Raw genomic sequence first — 20,930 nt, forward strand, 5'->3', positions numbered from 1 at the left:
TCTAGAACTGGGGCAATTGATACTACTTGGACCATGAGTTCATGTGCCTCTGTCTCAGTCTCTATCTCTTTCAGCCTCTCATCTCACTTTCCCTCCCTCGCTCGATCCTCCCTCTTGCTCTCTCTGCAAAGCATTTATTTCCCTATCTATTTCCTTTTAAATTCCTGCTCTTTAAATTTTTATTTTCCAGGATGCATTAGTACCATTTTCATATTAACAATAAAAGTTCATATTTTTACCATCTACTAAAGCACTTAGTGCAGATCCATCTGACTATCTTTCTGTAGGAAAAAAAAAAAAAAGACACCAAAATGAAATCAATTTGTATAAACTGATTTTTTTTAAATCTCATTTTCCATCAAGGATTCCACCTTTCCATTTCAGTATATTCTCATTCCATGTGATACCCTGACCACATTCAGTTTCCCCAGCTGATGACAAGAGTGTTCTGTACAGCCGTTTGTTCAAACTAATATTCTGTCCATGAAGATGCACCACATGTGCTTGTTATGACTCCTCCCTTGCTTCTAAACCAGTAGAGTGATTTTTAAATGATACATATTTGTGGAAGAGATTTTCAGAGCATTTAGACATTGGCAGATTCTTCTTAATGATCAAGACTCTGAGTTTGAACTTAAAAAAATAAAGGCTCAATATTAAACATTTTCTTTTATAATGGGTTTTAAATCTCTAAACATCACAAAAACATCAAATGGAGTGAATGAGCCTTCCACATAATGAAATTCCCTCTTCTCTACCTAAGGTAAGTGAGTGTACAGTTACTCTATGGGCACCAGAGCCAGTTCCAAAAAAAAAAAAAAAAGACAACAAACTGTCTTGGGGTTTTGCGATCCCTACTTTGCTGGTGAACCACACTGTCCTCAAAAGAGGAGATGAGACTTGACTCAGCTCTTTCTCAACCACTACCCTCTGTTCTCTGGGTAGATTCATAAGCCAGGGTGGCCTCTGGTGCCAAGGTACCAAACCATCTCATCTGAGTGATGGATGCAGACAGTGATGGGTCAGCAGATGGACCACTCACCATACACCGCGATGGTCTTTGTGTCTTGCAGGATGGCATTCCCAGCTGAGACCTGCACTGTGATGGTGTTCATCCCTTCAGAAGTAAACTTGAATGCTATGCTTCCCTCTAAGGTGATCAGGGGCTAAAGCAAATGAGGACACAGAATGAGGGGAGAGATTTTCAGTCACACAGAAGACAGGCACCAACTCTGAACCACCAACAAGCTCCTTAAATTAGCAGAGGCTCTTTCTGGGGCACCCCTTGTATGACTGACTTGACCTATGCCTCCCTATCACCTCGAGTCCAGTCCAGAAAGGGATTACCACAGACATGACCCCCAAGAAACTCTACTCATTCCTTGTGAATCTGACACCTCTTCTCTGCTACCATCCTGATTCAGGACTGGGGAGATCAATAGGCCTTGCCTGCTGGTAGGGTGTCTCTCTGTCAATAACCTACTCATCAAGCAGATCCCTTAATCCAAGGCAACATTAAAATCAGGCCAAAAGAAGGGGCTCATATTAATCCAGATTTAGGCCATAGGCACTGAAAGTGTATAGCTGTCAGCACTTCTCCCCAGGGTACACTGCTCATATAAAACTACAATGGAACACAGTGACCGTGGACACCAAAACTACACTAGTTAGGCAGGTGTTGGCCTTCTGTGGCTTGGTTTGCTCTGAGAAGCCCCATCAGCAACTTCCTGGAAGGAGCTGCTATGGAAACAAGTACTAATTGGATCGTGGTTTGAGGACTCAAAAAAAATAAATAAGATTTGGATCAGCTCCTGTAATGCAACTGGACACCAGGGTTCTGGGAGAAAGGATTATTAGCCTCCTGACCTCCCTCCACTCACTCCCCACAAACAGTTTATTCCTGTCTTTTCTTTAATTAACTTAAAAACCAAAATTCATTTAACTCCCTGTGTAGCAGAAGGTAGACTAAAGCCCAGCATAAGAAGTCTGCTTAAAAGAATCTGTTGAGAATTTAGTTTTCTGCTAAAAGCTTAAAAAAAAAGAAGAAGAAGCAAGTAAGTTATTTAATAGTTTCACCTCCTAGTACTAGCATTCAAGCAAGTAACACAGATTTCTCTTCTCCTGCGGATAGTGGGCCCAATCTGGACCCAATTTGCATGTACAGTTTCAGAAGAAATAAAAAAAAGGCTTCTTTGCAGCTGATTTATGTCAGCAGGAGAGGTGAGAGATTCCTTTGACTGTCAGGCATGCAGCAGGTCTGGTGTCAGGAGAGGTTTCCTCCCTGGGCTTGTGTGAAATTATGGTTCCAGTTAAAGCCAACACTCAGCTCTGGGGTAGAAAGAGATTTGTATTCACACAAGATGCATTGCGTTTGAAGAGCAAAGTTATAAGCGACAGCACCTCTGCTGGAAGAAGATGAAACTCTCCATTCAGAGCCATTGGTCTGGGGTCCTCTGGGAAAGATGTTGCCAGGCCTGAGTTCTACTGACTTCACTGACATTTGCAAGCAAATTTTAATTTCTGAGGATGGAGTGTGCTCCAAACTGAATCAGCAGCCTGGTGTGCGGGGAAGAGAAACCCAGGCAGGCATGAGAAGGCCTTGTATCTGCATGAAGCAGCTGAATGAGCCTGGAGGAAGCCACTTCCTCTGTGTCCTCCTCACTTTTCTCATCGGTAAAACGAAGGACTCAGGGTACATGAGGTCTAAGGTCTCCACTGGTTTTGAACTTACTGCTGACTTTGGGTCACAGGGAGTGTTTGGAGGAAACATAAAGCAGGAAGCTGAGCTAGAGAAGGGGCCGTTTCTGATCCAGGCTGGCAGGTCATGGGGTGGACGGGCCATAGGGCAGGGGGGCATGTCTGATCCAGAATGGAGGACAAGGGCGAGCGGCGGGCTGCACAGACATCTGTGGCTCTTGTCTGTCTGGTGTCCACTGGTCTCTTTTCCTCTCGAGGGCCATTCCCTCCCTTCTCTTGGTCTAGACGGATCTAGGAAGGTTGACTTCAACAGCTCTGTTTCTGCCACCAGCACTGTGATCAAGGCACGACCAATATTATTACTCTGTTCCGGGATTTCTGCTAGAATTTTGGGAAAGATGGCTCATTTGCTCCGCTGAGCTGTGACAACATAAAGCCCAGGCTGCTGCTGAGGGTCACTGCGGAGTAAAGCCCATGTGGAGAAGAACGCCGACTCACAGGAAGGCAGGGGTAAGAGGTAGGGGTGTAGGCATGAGAGAGACAGAGACATGCTGCAGAGATGCCTGAGGCACTCAGAGCCTGCCATTCCCGAGGCTGCCACAATTCCCGGACTTGAGTTGCGTAAGTCACTTCTTTCCCTTTATTGCTACAAGAGGAGCCACACAGACCCCGCGCGGAAAGCGGACTCACCTCCGTGTTGTTCCCGTACCACCACACGTAAGTCAGGGTGCCCACCTGGCTGGGCCACAGCACGGCGGTTGCGTTGACCTCTTTGTTCTTCGTGGTGACAAAGGGAAGAGACAGGTGTACATGCTCCAGGGGACCTGAGGCACAAGGGGAGAGAGGAGGGTGGGGAGGGAAGAGCTCTCTCTGCTTTGCCTTCCCTGCTCTGAATCCACAATCCTTCAGGAAGCCTCCGAAACATCAGTCGTGTTCTCGGAAGGAAGTGCTCGGGGGCCACCCCTACTCTGGGGGAAAGGGATATATTGGGAACAATTGTGTCTCCATCCTTTCCATTTACAGATCTTTCTTCCAGGTCTAACTCCTGAGTTATTTCTGTGTAAAAGCTTAAAAAGCTACAAGTAATTGATGAAGTCCTTAAAGGAACAGGAATAATATGAGATTTCACAGGGAGATGCAAAGTGTTTCCAAGAAACCTCCCAGAATCCACGTTGGCTGGGGGTTGGGGATGGCTATTATACAAATCCCCAAAACTTTCTACATGTAATTATTTTGTATTCTTTATTGGATTTTAAAGATGTATGTGAGTGTATGTAAATGTGTATGTGTGTGTGTAACTGTGTTTGTGTGAGTGTCTGTGTAGCCTCCCGGTTAGGTAAGCACGGGGCTGAGCTGAGCCTGTCCAGGACAAAGACAGGCAAGAGTGGGCAGAGACAGTTCTGTGGTTCTCAGGTTCTCAGGATGCGCTCAGCTGAAAAGTAGGATGATTCTACCTATAGAGGCCCAGTGGACCAGAAACTGTAGTCAGATGTACAAACCCACAAAGAAAACAGTATCCTTTTCCTGGAGAACCCCTAGGCCGACCCTGGAATCCCCTGACTTTCTCTTGAAGTCACTGTTACCAGACAAAATGCATTCTCCCTTGAGGGGAATCTACAAAAATCCACCACCACCACCTATCTTCATGAGATGGAGAAGAAAGTGGTCCTCAGGCCTTTGCACCTGTTTTAATCACTGTCTCCTCTTCTAGTTGACCATATGATGCATTTTCTAGAGTAAGTCTTTGACCTCTTTCTCACTCTATCTTCTTTTCTGCTGAGGGATACCATCCACACTCTGACCTTCAACTATGAACCACATGCTTAGGGCTCCAAAACTACCTTCTTGACTCCAGACTCAGTTGTTTATTTGTGCTCAGTCATGTCTGACTCTTTGCAGCCCTATGGACTGTAATCTGCCAGGCTCCTCTGTCCGTGGAATTTTCCAGGCAAGAGTACTGTAGTGGGTTGCCATTTCCTCCTCCAGGGGATCTTCCTGACTCAGGGACTGAACTCACCTCTTGCATCTCCTGCATTGCAGGTGGGTTCTTTACCACTAGCACCACCTTGGAAGCTCCCAGACTCAACTGACAGCCAGATATCCCTAAGAAATACACTGCCTCCCCCCACCCTCCACCATCCTGTATACTCCAATCTTGATGAATAACACCAGTGTTAATCCAGGGGAACAACCCAGAAGCAGAAAGTCAGTCTTGATTCTTTATTTCTTTGCTGCCCACATCTATTTAGGAAACCACTGATTTGGTTTCATAAATTCTCTCTCCGAGCTCTTTGCATCTTGTGGTTCATACACCATATGCCAGTCTCACCTGGAGCAGTAGAACTTTCTCACAGATTTTCCAGGCTCTAACCTTTTCCCTCGAGCCAGACATCATGGAATGAGAGTCAAATGGGCCTTAGGAAGCATCACTACGAACAAAGCTAGGGGAGGGGATGGAATTCCAGTCGAGCTATTTCAGATCCTAAAAGATGATGCTATGAAAGTGCTGCACTCAATATGCCAGCAAATTGGGAAAACTCATCAGTGGCCACAGGACTGGAAAAGGTCAGTTTTCATTCCAATTCCAAAGAAAGGCAATGCCAAAGAATGCTCAGACTTCACACAATTGCACTCATCTCACATGCTAGCAAAGTAATGCTCAAAATTATCCAAGCCAGGCTTCAACAGTACATGCACCATGAACTTTCAGATGTTCAAGCTGGATTTAGAAAAGGCAGAGGAACCAGAGATCAAATTGCCAACTTACTTTAGATCATTGATAAAGCAAGAGAGTTCCAGAAAAACATCTACTTCTGTTTATTGACTATGCCAGACTTTGACTATGTGGATCACAACAAACTGTGGAAAATTCTTAAAGAGATGGGAGTACTAGACCACCTGACCTGCCTTCTGAGAAATGTGTATGCAGGTCAGGAAGCAACAGCTAGAATTGGACATGGAACAACAGACTGGTTCCAAATTGGGAAAGGAATATGTCAAGGCTGTATATTGTCACCCTGCTGATTTAACTTATATGCAGAGTACATCATGAGAAATTCTGGGCTGGATAAAGCACAGCTGGAATCAAGATTGCCAGGAGAAATACCAGTAACTTCAGATATGCAGATGGCACAACCCTTATGGCAGAAAGTAAAGAGGAACTAAAGAGCCTCTCAATGAAAGTGAAACAGGAAAGTGAAAAAGCTGGCTTAAAACTCAACATTCAGAAAACTGAGATCATGGCATCTGGTCCCATCACTTCATGGCAAATAGATGGGGAAGCAATGGAAACAGTGACAGACTTTATATTTTGGGGGGCTCCTAAATCACTGCAGATGGTGACGGCAGCCATGAAATTAAAAGACACTTGCTCCATGGAAGAAAAGTTATGACCAACCTAGACAGCATATTAAAAAGCAGAGACATTACTTTGCCAACAAAGGTCCGTCTAGTCAAAGCTATGGTTTTTCCAGTAGTCATACATGTTTTTATAGTTGGACTATAAAGAAAGTTGAATGCCAAAGTACTGATGCTTTTGAACTGTGGTGTTGAAGACTCTTGAGAGTCCCTTGGACAGCAAGGAAATCCAACCAGTCCACCCTTAAGGAAATCAACCCTGAATTTTCATTGGAAGGACTGATGCTAAAACTGAAACTCCAATACTTTGGCCACCTGATGTGAAAACCAAACTCATTGGAAAAGACCCTGATGCTGAGAAAGATTGAAGGTGGAAAGAGAAGTGGACGACAAAGGATGAGATGCTTGGATGGCATCACTGACTCAGAGGACATGAGCTTGAGTAAACTCTGGGAGTTTGTGATGGACAGGGAGACCTGGTGTACTGCAGTCCATAGGGTCACAAAGAGTCAGACACAATTGAGCAACTGAACTGAGGTGACCTGAACTAAACCTTTCCCCATTCTAATCTACCCTCCTGCTCTGCACGTCAAAGCTTGCCTCCCTCGATAATACATAAACTGGGGGCTTCCCTGGTGATCCAGTGGCTAAGATTTCACACTCCCAATGCAGGGTGCCCAGGTTCGATCCCTGGTTGGGGAACTAGATCCCATGTGCTACAACTAAAGATCCCATGTGATGCAACTAAATAAATAAAGATTAAAAAAGCAATACATAAGCTAGACCCAGTCCCAGGTGCCCCCATCACTTAGAATAAAACATACAATCCAGGGCAAGGGCAGAGCAAGTACAAAGACTCAGAGGAGGAGGGGGATCTCTATGTTCGAGGGATAGTGAGAAATGGAGAAATAAATGGAGGGGAAGTGTAGAAGACAATGAGATCAGAGATGATCAGGACAGAGAGCACATTGGCCTTGAAGGCCCAGAAAGATGCATATGTGTGTTTGTGTAAGTTCTTTCTTGCACATGTAGAAGTTCACATTATACATTCATGCAATGTATAGCAATGACCATGTGCCTCCTCACCCGCCAACTTGTGAGAGTGATATTTCTAGAAAGCGATGCTACTCACATGCTCAAAATGAAAATTTCCATTATATAATTAATAATAATGATGATAGCTAACACATACGGATCTAAAATTTGTGAGATAGAGAACACAGGCTGAAAAGTTTTAGAGGGAAGAGTCCTTCATATTTATCTTCATATATACAGAAAATTGAACGGACATAGGAGTCTGGCAGGCTACTGTCCATGTGGCCGTAAAGAGTTGGGCACGACCAAGTGACTTAGCACACACAGAGACGGGCAGGTCCTGAGACACAGCAGGTGCTGCATTATTGGCTGGGTCGCTGAACAAAACAGGGTATCAGAGAGCTGGACACGACTTAGCGACTAAACAACAAAGTGAACAAAAACATAATTTCCTGTTTCTTTCATCTGTGTTTTCCTCTCTTTATAGATTAGAGGCTTGGAGACCAGGAGAACAGAACTAATTTTCTGGTTTACAAGCCATATGATAAGAAGTAGTTGATCATAAGTCAGAATTGTTCAATGAGATAATAACAGGGGAACATTTCCTAAGCAGTGGCTGTGTACCAAATAGTCTGTGAACGACTTCTTGTTCTCATTTAATCTTCATAATAACCTTATGAAGTAGGCACCATTATCAGCTCCATGCAGAGATGAACTAACAGAGGAAGGTCACCTTCCTCCACTCCAGGGTGTGAACCAAAACAGTTCAAGTTCAGAGCCTGGGCCAGCCGACAAATGCTTGCTAAGATCCGTGTTAACAAAAGAGCTATTAAGAGCCTCTACTTACTGATGACTCGGACGTGCTGCAAACAGTGGGACATGCTTGTTACACAGGCTCTTGTTTATTGCACAGCTCCTGCCGCCCCTCATCATGCGGTGTGCTCCAGCGGATGCCCTTCCCACCGGAGGACCTTACTAACACGCCTTTCTGATGGCACCTGTCCCCTCCTCTGTGACACTCCTCCTGACTCCCCAGTCAGAGTTACGTGAATCAGCTAGAATGCGAGAATGAGATAAGCTCAGGGAGACCAGCCATTTCCATCCTAAAAGGGCCCATCTTGCTCTCTCTTGAGCATTCAATGATTTTTAAAGTCCAAAGGTCAAAATAAGGATAATGTCTGTGTGTCCTCTTAATGACAAAGTTGAATCTTGTTCCTGAAATATGGTCGTCCCGTCACTCAGTAGTTCCTGAGTGCTACTATCTGTCAGGCATTACTCTGCGTGCTGAGACACCTGGCCCTTGATGGCACTTACGTATTATCGAGGGAGGCAGTGAATGCAAGGAGCAGGGCTAGTGAGAGCATGCTACTTTTGATGGGTGGCCAAGCAAAGTCTCTCAGAACTTGACCAGTCACCTGAATAACATGCATGAGTGCACCATGTATCTCCTCGGGAAGCTCCAGGGTAAGGGTAGGGCAAAGACCTTGAGAAGGAGGTAGCCTGTCAGGTGTGAGGACAGCAGGAAACAGAGGCAAGGAGCAGAAGCAAATGAGGTCTAACTGGCGTTCAGGACTCTCAGCAGGTACTTTAGGTGCTGAAGAATGTCCATGTGTGTTCGTATAAGTTCCATCTTGCATATACAGACATACACACACATGCATGCACACACACACATCATCTGTTCCTACAGATGTGAAATTTAGCTGTCAGATAGCTAAGTGTTCTTGCTTTTTATCTGTTTAATATACCTGATTCTTGTTGCTTCAAAGCCGAGCTTTCAACCCTCACTTTTCTGCACAGACGGATCTGCCCTAACGGAACCTTGGAAGTGAAACTGCAGCCCTTGGAAGCCTCAGGCTGGTTAGCAACATTCAGCTGAGAGCTGAGCAAGCTGGCGGATACGGCTCCCTCGGACAGGTGCATGCAATACATAAAATGGACAGACGGTGGCGCTCCATTATTCCTTATGAATCTTCTCAACGTGGCTGGGAGAACTGGGAAAATTGTGTAGGAATGTGTCTCCCTTCTCTTCTTTTGCTTGGTCTTCCTGTGCCACAGGGTGCAAGTGGTGTGTGTGTGTGTGTGTGTGTGTGTGTGTGTGTACGCGCACACACACACGCACATGTGCTGATCACTCTGACCTGGGTGCAAGTGGTGTGTGTGTGTGTGTGTGTGTGTGTGTACGCGCACACACACACGCACATGTGCTGATCACTCTGACCTGCCTCTAGCATTTGTTCTGAAGACCTACATATCGTACTGCTGTTTGTCTGAAATGTTGGGCTTCCCTGGTGGCTCAGTGGTAAAAAATCTGCCTGCCAATGCAGGAGACACAGGTCCGATCCCTGGGTCAGGAAGATCCCCTGGAGAAAGCAATGGCTACCCACTCCAGTATTCTTGCCTGGGAGGTCTCACAGACAGAGGAGCCTGGCGGGCTACAGTCTATGGGACAAGAGTGGGACACACCTTAGCAACTAAACCAAACCTTAAATGTTAAAAAAAAACCTAATAGAAGAAACAAAAGAAATTCAAAGTGTGAAGATAAGATCCTACAACAGAGTATCTCAAACTTCACTGGGTTTGAGGCTCATACTCTGCTGTTGAAGGCAGAGTATATCACTTTAGGCAGTTGTCACTTTAGGCCCTGAAGAACATCCATGTGTGTTCATATAACTTCCTTCTTGCATATATATATATACATTCATACATACATACACACACACACACATCATCTGTTCATACATATGAGAAGGATTTAGCTCTCAGGTTGACACCACACTTCCAGAAATTCTAGTCTGATAGGTCTGGGAAGGGGACCAGGGCACTACATTTTTATCATTTGATTCTAGGGCAGGAGGCTCATTACCCACATCTTACAAGGCCTAGGTCTGACATTCTCTGGCCAATAAAATGACTGTGTGATAGTTACAAAGCTACAAAGTTTTTCAAGAAAGTGATCACTTTACCCTAAGGTGGGGACAGAAAGATAGCTCTAAGGACATCTCGGTAACAGAGGAGTTAAGGAGAGAGGTTCAGGAAGTATCAGAAACTATCAGAAACCCCCCTCACCTTTTTTTCACCTCCTGTTCTGCAAGTTTGCAAAATCTTCAGTGATTTTTTTTTTTATGCAAGACTGGCTGACAGAGAGCAGCTTTCCGAAAAGAAATCTGCATGTCCTCTAAATTCTCAGTCCCATGCAGCTGAAGGCAACCCTGGCTGCATCCCAGGTCTCATTAGTTTGCAAGCTAGCAGAGAACAGTGAATGCATTCCCCAAGGGATTCTCGGCTGTCAGGATACAGCAGATTACCCAGCTGCCCCCAGAGAGCCTCCCAGCCCTACATTACAGCAGGAATATCATCTCCACTTGCTTCTGATGACCTTTGCAAACCAGTACTTAAGAACTTCTGATTTAGAATCAAAGCTTATTTCTGAAATGGAAAGAAGAGGTAGTGTTTGTATAAGACAGGCTGTGCAGCTTTCAGGAAGAGCCCTGGGTACAGGGGAGGAGGACGGGGTGAGAGGGGTGGAGGGCAGGCTAGGGGAGCTGAACTGAGCTTTTGCTCAGAACCCACTAAGTACTAATGCACCTGCTGCATCATAATGCAAAATCAAGCTTGGCCAGTTGGCAGAGGACAGCATAAGATGCTTTATAGAACCTTCGGGAAATAAGACATGCATTCTTTATGTGATGGAGGAGAAAAACTAGCTTCAAAGAAATGCAGTGACTTGGCCAGGAGTTCAGGCCGGCATCTCTACTTAACAAGTGCCAGCTTGTGCAGGGCTTGCTTCTGTTTTTACTACAAAGCCATATATCCCTTCTGTCACTGTGGCACTAAAAACTGCCATGCTACCCTACACGTTTCAGATTTGAAGGAATGGAAGTCAATTATGATTTCATCATGATTTCCGCTTATTATAAAATAGTGTCAAATCACAGTACTTTTCTAATCTTTGCTTTTACCATCTGAAAGGCCAAATGTTGCCCATGATGGTAGATGTGTGGGGATAAACAAAGATGTTCATGTGTGAATGCTAAATTGCTTTAGTTGTATATAAATCTTTGCAGTCCTATGGACTATAGCCTGCCAGGTTCCTCTGTCCATGGAATTCTCCAGTCAAGAATAGTGGAGTGGGTTGCCATGCCCTCCTCCAGGGGAATCTTTCTGCACAGGGATCATACCCATGTCTCTTATGTCTCCTGCATTGGCAGGCAGGTTCTTTACCTCCAGTGCTACCTGGGAAGCCCTAAAAAATGTTCATACATATGGTAAAATACAATGGATCCTTTAGGAGAGAAGCCCTAGCAAAGTTGTTAGAACCTGCTGGCACTGCTCATGTTGTGGTTTTTAAATATATGTGAGAAAATGGAAACTTAAAACAAAATCCTGCTTTCATATAGTTAGTACAAAAGTTAATTTTTATCCCCAAGACCAGGCTTAGAAAGGAGTCCCCTGATACGAGTCCTGCTTATTCAATCACTCTACCCAAGATGAGTCTGATAAAATTAGTATCAGAACACAACACTTTCCATCACAGATCATCTGCTACTGAGGTTGAGGTCAAATCGCTCAAGCCATTCAATCAGGCTAATGAGACGAAAAGAAATTGCAAGTGAACACAACAGCTCGTTTTTTTCAGAAATCTTGGCTTCCACAACCCTTCATCTGGAGCAGAGGCAAACTTGTTCTTTTCCTACCCAGGATTCAGTAATCCCAGGATAGAGCAGGAGAGGGAGGTTTCCCTCGTGGGATATGACTGTATGTAGGGTGATGGATAGTCCACAGGGCAGATCGGGGCAGGGAGCTGTGGTTGACTATGGGAGACCCTGAGAAACTGAGATGGCAAGCTGCTGCTGAATTTTAAATCACTATTGACATGTGCTTAGAGTGCAGGGATGTTTGACACATATATGGGGTATGGAATATAATAACTGTGATTTTTCAGGAGAGTAGATCTCTAACAAAAACCACCTCATAGAATAAGCTGTGCAGAATGATAACTGTCAGGTAGGCAACCATTCTCAGCAAACATTCTTTCATTTTATTTGTGTGACAATTTATTTTTGTTACTATTAACCAAAGTTTGTGATATAGTTTTTAAATATTTTGGGCTTCCCTGGTAAAGAATCTGCAGGAGACCTGGGTTGGGAAGACCCCCTGGAGAAGGGAACAGCTACCCACTCCAGTATTATTGCCTAGACAATTCCATGGACTGTATATCCATGGAGTCACAAAGAGTTGGACATGACTGAGCGACTTTCACTTCACTTCACTTTTAAATATTTTAGGATTACTCCTAGTATATTATCACTTGTGCCCCCATAAATACTGAAGTATAGAGAAGGATGACCTCTCAGTAAGCAGCAACTCCAGGCAGACTGTCTAGGACAGCTCAGGAGCAGCAGTCAGCAGGAAGGGAACTTGAGCCTGTGTAGTTGCTCAGCTGGAGAAATGCCCTGCCTCTAACCTACACGTGCACATTCCTTCGGGATGATGTACAAAGACATGGAGAGGAGTAAGGGTTGACGGCTTCCTCTGACCCCCAGCCTACGCTGGCGCCTGTGATAACCTAGTGACCACAGGCTAGGATTCCCGAGCCAGGGAGAACTGAGTCTGAAGCCTGGCCCTGCAGACAGTAGGTCTGCAACCTGAATGGACAACTTAAGCTTTCTGAACTGCACAGTTCTTTGTAATGTAGTCTTCCTAGGAGTGCCTACTTGATAGGGTTGAACTGAAAAGAAAGGTCATACACCTAAAGAGTAGGTTTAGCACAAACCCTGGCACATAGTAATAGCCTAACAAACAGTAGCTGAAAGAGGGAGGTGGAGTTGGCACAGGCGGCATCTTGCAGAACTCTGCTTAAACTCAAAGAAGGATGAGTGTGTTTCTTTGAAGCACTTGGGTCCTGACTGTACAGGAGATGAGGATCAAAACTGACTGCTAGAGCAGGAAACCCCAGTACCGAACCATCTCTTGGGGATCCCTAAACAGTCCTGCCCTCCCACTGGACCACAGCAGTTTAACAAAGGGAGTCTACTTGGTACTTTGTGTAGCCAGCTTGCTTCAGTGGGCAAGGGTCAGGTAAGAGGCAAGGAATACCACCCAGCCTTAAAACTCCTGACCTAGAACTTGTGACGTGAACAGGACCATTCATATAGAGGCTAACTTTCATTTGAAAGTAAACCATTTCTCCAGCAAACCAAGCAGGTCCCCTATGCCTCTTTGGGGACAACCATGCATGCATGCATGCTAAGTCACTTCAGTCGTGTCTGACCCTGTGCAACCCCATAGACGGCAGCCCAACAGGCTCCTCTGTCCCTGGGATTCTCCAGGCAAGAATACTGGAGTGGGTTGCCATCTCCTTTTCCAATGTATGTACGCATGCAAAGTCGCTTCCGCCTCTGTGCAACCCTATGGACAGCAGCCCACCAGGTTCCTCTGTCCACAGGATTCTCTAGGCAAGAATACTGGAGTGGGTTGCCATTCCCTTCTCCAGGGGACAAACATATACCCTAGTATAAGAGGCATTCACAGCAAACCTTTTTTTACTAAACACAGCTTAGGAGTTACCTTTGTTTCATTAGGAACCCTCTGAATTCCTCAATGGGGAAAATGTTTTAACACGTTTTGAAACTGTGTCTTAATGCAGCTTCCTTTATGTTGTTTACCCTCTTTCACTCTATACTACTTTCTAAGACCAAATCACAGAGCAAATCTATGAAACATACTTAAAAAAAAGGAAAACAAAAGTCTAACATGATTATTATTAGTGAGATAAAACAAGGAAAGAGAAGAATGTGCAGAGGGGGAAAAATCCCATTACTTGTGATAATCTGGATTGTTCTCAAACATTTCTGACCCAAAATACCTCACAAATTCATATTAAATCAACCAGCTCAACAGGTTGTTCAGGCCCAGCACAGACAGCCAGTATCATCTCTAAGAAGCATCTAAAAGAGGCAGAATCAGTGCAAGAGGAGAGTCTGAAGCAAACCAGAGTCTGGATCATTCAGTCACGCCCTGGTTTCTTCTTGCTTTCTCTGCACTTAGTTCTCTCACTCTCCTTTCCTCACCTGCTAACAGGTAACTAGGGAGCTTCTTCTAGATGCCTGATTTTGGATTTTATATATATATATATATATATATATATATATTTTTTTTTTAAGATTATATTTTTAAAGGAACACAATGTGTAAGATATGTCATAAACCAACAACAGTAATAACATACAAGTTACATGTAAGTACAGGACAGCGCTGTCAGACCCCAGACTGTTGTCCACCTGCACGGTCACTCGGAAAATGCCCACATTGTGATAGACGTGTTTGATTCCATCTTCCATGGAGCTGAGGTTGACATAAGACACTGCAATGCCATCCCCGAAGTCCACCTGGATGAGTGTCCTCTGGACGTCACCCTGAAAGACAACACCAGAGGAAGGGGGGTCAGCACGTGGCTGCTGCGTCTCCAGGGCCGGAGCTTATCAGAGCCCCAGGCTCAGGGATACGGCAGCCTCGGTTCCGTCCTGGGAGCCTGTGTCTGTGTGACGGGATCCCTGGGACATTCCCTGGAAGACAGGAGTCTCCAAATCTGAAAGGCACCAACTCCCAAAAGTTCTAAGCTTTGGAAAATTGTTTGATTATCGGCTCCAATTTGATATTCATTTCCTCTGAAGGCTTTGTTTACAGTCTGATCATCTACTTGAATAAAAGGTTTCCACATACAGTTTTAAAAATTCAGCCTACCTGACACTGTCAAGGGTCACTTCCCATGTGTTCAGGATCCCCAAATTTCTGTCTTTATTTCTGGTTCCCTAACTGTGTCGGAGGAAGGACAGGGGGCACCTTGCCTTACACCTTACATGACACTGGACTCAGCCCTATTATTATTGATATTTAAGATAATGATGGCTAATTCTTTTATACTTTAGTGTTTTATACTATCAAAATGATCTCACTTTATTCTTCATGGAATCTCAGTCTGGAGGAAAAAAGCAGGCAATGTTTGTTCACTTTACAGATGAGGAAGCTGAAGTGAAAGAAGGTTTAACCATTTGTTCAAGGTTACTGCAGCTAGTTAGCTGCAGCAGTCTTGGGACTTGAACCCATCTCCTTGGACTTGCATTTCACTCCCTATAGGCGGGTTAAGCATTGACAGCTCCTCTGGGCTCAAATCCTGTCATTTCATTAACCAGCTGGATGACTTCATGTATGTCAAGTGGTCTCCTTTGGTCTCAGTTACCTAATCTGTGAAATGGGCATATTAGTATCTTCCTATCTTAACTCAAAGAGTTATTATAGAAGACATGTGAGTAATCAGTAACCTGTACAATTTGCTACCAAAATGAATGACTGTAAAAACAATGCAGCTATGAAAGATCTGCTATATCCCCCTTTTTTTTTTTCTTTTTGCTATATCCCTTTTAAAGCTTGACTGGAGTCATATGATTCTAAATTTCCCACAAGTAGGCAGGAGAAGATAAAGTCTGCTTTATAAAAATCCCAGACCTGCTAAAAAAAATAGCTTGTGGAATTAGTTGAGATTCTTAAAGAACAAAGTTTCTTAGAAAAACTGACAACACCCAGCATCCCTCACAGATAACTCATCCTTTAACAAGTTGTGTGTGTGTGTGTGTGTGTGTGTGTGTGTGTGTGTGTGTGTGTGTGTGTCTGTTTTGTTAGCTTTCTCCATTTGGGGCAGGGTGGGGGAAGAAAACAAAAAACCTTTGAACTGGAAATGTATTTTCAATTAAGTAAGGTTCATACAGTATCATATTTTTTGAAAAGGGCAAGTTTAAAATGCTGACATTTAAAAGATTAATTCACAGGGAAAGGAAAAGCAGTTCAAATCCTATGAATCTATGTGACCTACTCTTCCGATCTGTGCCCAGCCAAGCATTGTATTAGAGCGTACACTGCAGCTAACTCTCTGTAAGGACAAGGGCACAAATTCTCCCCTATGGTGGGAAAAAAGAAACTCCACTCAAAATTACAAAACAGATAACCACAAGCCCAGACGTTGTACAATTACCTGAATTCCCTTCACTAATAAATACAAATGTCAGCCACGCTTGCTGACTTGTCCTTCATTTAGACAACCAAGTTGGACTGCCCAATTTCTCATTCTGCTTCTGGTCAGTTTCCTCCTGTGTTTTCTGGATTTTCAACAGAACTGCTGCTAGCCAACCCTAGGTTTGGGCATGGAGGCAGAACCCACATTAAAATCTACTACATTTTTGCGGGGAAAAGTGTCTCAGGGAAATACCAGAAGTAGCTAGGGTTAACCAGATTATCTATGGAATAGAACTAGCAACATGGTTTCTGAGAAAGAAAGAGGTTGAGAGACAGAGAGGGAAAGAAAGGTACAGGGTTCTTTCTGGAGATAAGAGTGGCCATCAGGTAGGGTTACCATCTGCAAGAAGACAGGAGGGAGATTTGTGTCTCTGCTGATTACACTTCAGTATCTGCAGAGAGAGAGCAGCTACACATGACTGGGGCAAGTACAGCTCCGGCTGTCTCAGATGGAGTCTGCCTTGTCTTGGTCTCTCTGTCTGGTGTCCATCACTCTCCTGCGGACCTGGACTTAGACCTCTTGTCAGTGATTTGAAACTCCTCCCAAGTTCTGCCTGGATGTCTACTGTCTGACACCCTGACAGCATTCCTGGTTCTCCACCGCTGACAAAGCTCCCTGTCTGGATCACAGGGGAAAGGAGGGAGCCACACAGCATTTGGGTTAGTGCACCAATAGGGCTGCCGTTAGAGCAGAGGGGCCAGGCTTTGAGAGTATAAGGTCAGGTACAAGGATGGAGGTCCGTCTAGTCAAGGCTATGGTTTTTCCAGTGGTCATGTATGGATGTGAGAGTTGGACTATAAAGAAAGCTGAGTGCCAAAGAATTGATGCTTTTGAACTGTGCTGTTGAAGAAGACTCTTGAGAGTCCCTTGGACTGTAAGGAGATCCAGCCAGTCCATCCTAAAGGAGATCAGTCCTGGGTGTTCATTGGAAGGACTTATGTTGAAGCTGAAACTCCAAAACTTTGGCCACCTGATGTGAAGAGCTGACTCATTTGAAAAGATCCTGATGCTGGGAAAGATTGAGGGCAGGAATAGAAGGGGACGACAGAGGATGAGATGGTTGGATGGCATCACCGACTCAGTGGACATGAGTTTGGGTAAACTCCAGGAGTTGGTGATGGACAGGGAGGCCTGGGGTGCTGTGGTTCATGGGGTTGCAAAGAGTCGGACACGACTGAGTGACTGAACTGAACTGAACTGAACTGAACAAGGATGGAGATACAGATATATAGATATAAGTATATTTGGTTACCACACATCTGAGAGCCCCTGTGGATAAAGACATAGGATCCCCCAATCAAACGTGAAGTCCCCAAGGCCTTATGAAGTGGTTGGGTGCAGGCCCCTTAGCACTCTGCAATATGTGACAAGAGAATCCAGGGGCCAAGTCTGACAGGCGATTCACCCCTGCTGTTGCTGCTTTGCCCACTTGGGTCAAGCACACTGGATCTCGGGCTTTCAGGGGCTCCCAGGTGCTCGGGAAACCTAACACATCTGTAGCTGCATCACTCTGGGGCTTGCTGTCATCAACCTCTAACTTTCTTGGGCTGCTATTACCATCTCAGGCAGGGATACCAATTCCTTTCAGAGAATAAGAAACAGGGCAAAGAAAAGAATGCCTAAGTCCTAGGTCACCATTTGATTAGCCATGCCTGCCTCACTTTAGTAGGCTTTCTGGTCATTCATTCACTCAGCCAGCTGACAGACACTTTTGGGTGTCTTTCTTGTGTCACACTCTAAATGGGGAAAATTATGTTAAGACATTTTAATCAACCAAGCAAAACAGATGTGGTCCACCCTTTCTTGAGCAAAGAGACTGCTAGTGAGACAAGTAGACTTCAATAATTACGCAAATAAAAAGTTATTCTAGGGGATGATGTGAAAGAGAAATCCATGGTGCTGTAAGCTTGTTCAGTAGGGAGAGGCGGAGAGTTGAAAATTTGACCCAAATGAGAACTGCAAGAAAGGCTACCCAGAAGAAGTGATATCTGAGCTGAGAAGGCCTAAGGAAAAGAAATTAACCAAACAAAGGACATGAGCAGGTGATGTGGAGGTGAGGAGTCCAGGCAATGGGGGACAGAAGGAACCAGATGTGCAAGGGCCCTGTGGCAGAAGATGGTGGTACAGTTAAAGGAAGCTGATAATACAGACACAGTAGGAACATGTGAAATTAGACTGGATGGGAGACAATGACATTTCAAGACTTGTGGGCCAAGTTTCTGACTTCAGTATTTCTCTTAAGAGCAATGGGAAGACCTCAAAGTGATTGAAGTAAGAGTTTGAGGGAAGATGACAGGATAATATTTTTAATTCAAAAAGATCACTCTGGCTACAATATGGAGAATGCATTGGAAGGAGGCCCGGGTATTCCAGGAAGCCAATTAGGGGACAGTTCAAGGTAGATGATAGGCAGATTGATATATGAGTTGCAACAGGAAATTGCATTCACCTTCCTGCCAAAATTAATTCCCATAGTTTACTGGTTTTGAAATCAGTGAATCTCAGTCTTTGATAACAACACCTCTTATAGAAATTAAAAGAAAAAAAATCTGATGCCCAGTTCACATCCAAGCCCACCTCCTGGTTTGGGGCCTTTGGGGAGGATGCTCGGTCCTGCTGTAGCCTGAGAAGGTCCCCAGCTGATGCTGGGCTGCACCAAAGGTTGAGGAACACTGGTTCAGACGGTTGAACATTAGGTTTTCTTGTGACTGAATTCATCTGAAGATGAATATAGTACAGCACAAGCTGATGCCATTGCTATCACACCTTGGCATAATGATCAAAGTTTCCCAGTACGTTTTAGAATTCTTAGTGCTAAGGGTGAGCTAACAGAGTTAGGAATGGGAGAACTAAACTCGTGGTTAGTGACTGATGCACAATCACAAAAGTTCCACAATGCACTCAGTCAAGGTTAGTTCTCCAGGAAAACAAGTGGCTGGATAATATGAGGGTAGTTTGTATAAAGAGCTGAGATGTGTCCTTAAGGGCTGGCTGCAGTCTCAGGATCTAACACAGATGATTTTTTTCCGTTCAGTAAATTTTGAAATTTTACAAAAGAAAAAAAATTGAACACTGGACATTTCTAACTTGTTTGTTTGGCTGTTGGGACTCTGGGAGATAGCTAGGGCAGATGCTATTTCTATCTGTGACACCAGGAGACTGGAGCACGGACAGGTTAAATGAGATGCCAGAAGTCCTGCAGCTGGTGAGAGGCTCAAAACAGGCCTAAGATGACCTGTGGTTTAACTTATCTCTGCAAAACAGTCCTTCAAGAGTTTCTTTAATTGGAATTTATTTGTGATGCCTTTCAGAGAGAGAGAGAGAGGTGATAACAAAGGCAAGCTTCACTTTCTTTTCTTGTTAGATTCTATTCCTAGCATTGACCATTTCCCCCTCTGACAATATTTTTGCTTATAAGTGGAAAGATGGGTTGTCGTGAACTCCATACAGCATCCTTATGTCTTCCCTCTGATGAAGCAGTATCATGTTGAAGCTGTAAAGAAGACAGATAATGTGGGAAACAATAGGCATTCATAAACCACAATCACAAAAAACTAGCCAAACTGATCACATGGAGGACAGCCTTGTCCAGCTCAATGAAATTATGAGCCATGCCATGTAGGGTCACCCAAGATGGATGGGTCATGGTGGAGAGTTCTGACAAAATGTGCTCCACTAGAGAAAGGAATAGCAAATCACTTCAGTATTCTTGCCTTAAGCACCCCACTGTATAAGAATTATATAAAAAGGAAAAAAGATAGGACACTGAAAGATGAACTTCCCAGGTCGGTATGTGCCCAACATGCTACTGGAGAAGAGTAGAGAAATAACTACAGAAAGAATGAACATACAGAGCCAAAGCAAAAACAACGCCCAGTTGTGGATGTGACTGGTGATGGAAGTAAAATCCAATGCTGTCAAGAACAATATTGCATTGAAACCTGGAATGTTAGGTCCATGTAAAAGTCACTCATTCATGTCCAACTCTTTGCAACCCCATGGACTATAGAGTCCATGGAATTTTCCAGGCCAGAATACTGGAGTGGGTAGCCTTTCCCTTCTCCAGCAGATCTTCCCAACCCAGGAATTGAACCAGGCTCTCCTGCATTGCAGGTGGATTCTTTTTTTTTTTTAACAATAGATAGAGGTTTATTTATATATCATGCAGGAAAATGTTCAGAACTGGAATTGTGCCTCCAGACAACAATGGGCATCTAGGTACTTTTCTTTTTTTTTTTTTATTTTTTTTTTAATTTTTTTATTAGTTGGAGGCTAATTACTTCACATTTCAGTGGGTTTTGTCATACATTGATATGAATCAGCCATGGATTTACACGTCTTCCCCACCCCAATCCCCGCTCCCACCTCCCTCTCCACCCGATTCCTCTCGAAACATCCCACCCTCACCTTCTCCCACAGAGTTCAAAAGTCTGTTCTGTATTTCTGTGTCTCTTTTTCTGTTTTGCATATAGGGTTGTCATTACCATCTTTCTAAATTCCATATATATGTGTTAGTATGCTGTAATGTTCTTTGTCTTTCTGGCTTACTTCACTCTGTATAAGGGGCTCCAGCTTCATCCATCTCATTAGGACTGGTTCAAATGAATTCTTTTTAATGGCTGAGTAATATTCCATGGTGTATATGTACCACAGCTTCCTTATCCATTCATCTGCTGATGGGCATCTAGGTTGCTTCCATGTCCTGGCTATTATAAACAGTGCTGCAATGAACATTGGGGTGCACGTGTCTCTTTCAGATCTGGTTTCCT

The 20,930-nt window shown here is 44.2% G+C and overlaps 1 protein-coding gene across 5 annotated transcripts in view; it reads right to left on the reverse strand.

Annotated features, from left to right (window-relative positions):
- Positions 1-20,930, reverse strand: part of SORCS1 (sortilin related VPS10 domain containing receptor 1) — a 581,948-nt gene that overhangs the window by 46,337 nt on the left and 514,681 nt on the right. For all 5 annotated transcript variants that reach the window (XM_061162594.1, XM_061162593.1, XM_061162595.1 and 2 more), the window contains exons 19-21: positions 14,320-14,506; positions 3,388-3,521; positions 1,043-1,166 (exon numbers count right to left, since the gene is read on the reverse strand). In XM_061162594.1, the coding sequence (XP_061018577.1) occupies positions 1,043-1,166; positions 3,388-3,521; positions 14,320-14,506 (445 nt within the window). The remainder of the gene's footprint in view (positions 1-1,042; positions 1,167-3,387; positions 3,522-14,319; positions 14,507-20,930) is intronic.

The sequence above is a fragment of the Dama dama genome, chromosome 15 (assembly GCF_033118175.1).
Source record: "Dama dama isolate Ldn47 chromosome 15, ASM3311817v1, whole genome shotgun sequence".
Classification (NCBI taxonomy): Eukaryota; Metazoa; Chordata; class Mammalia; order Artiodactyla; family Cervidae; genus Dama; species Dama dama.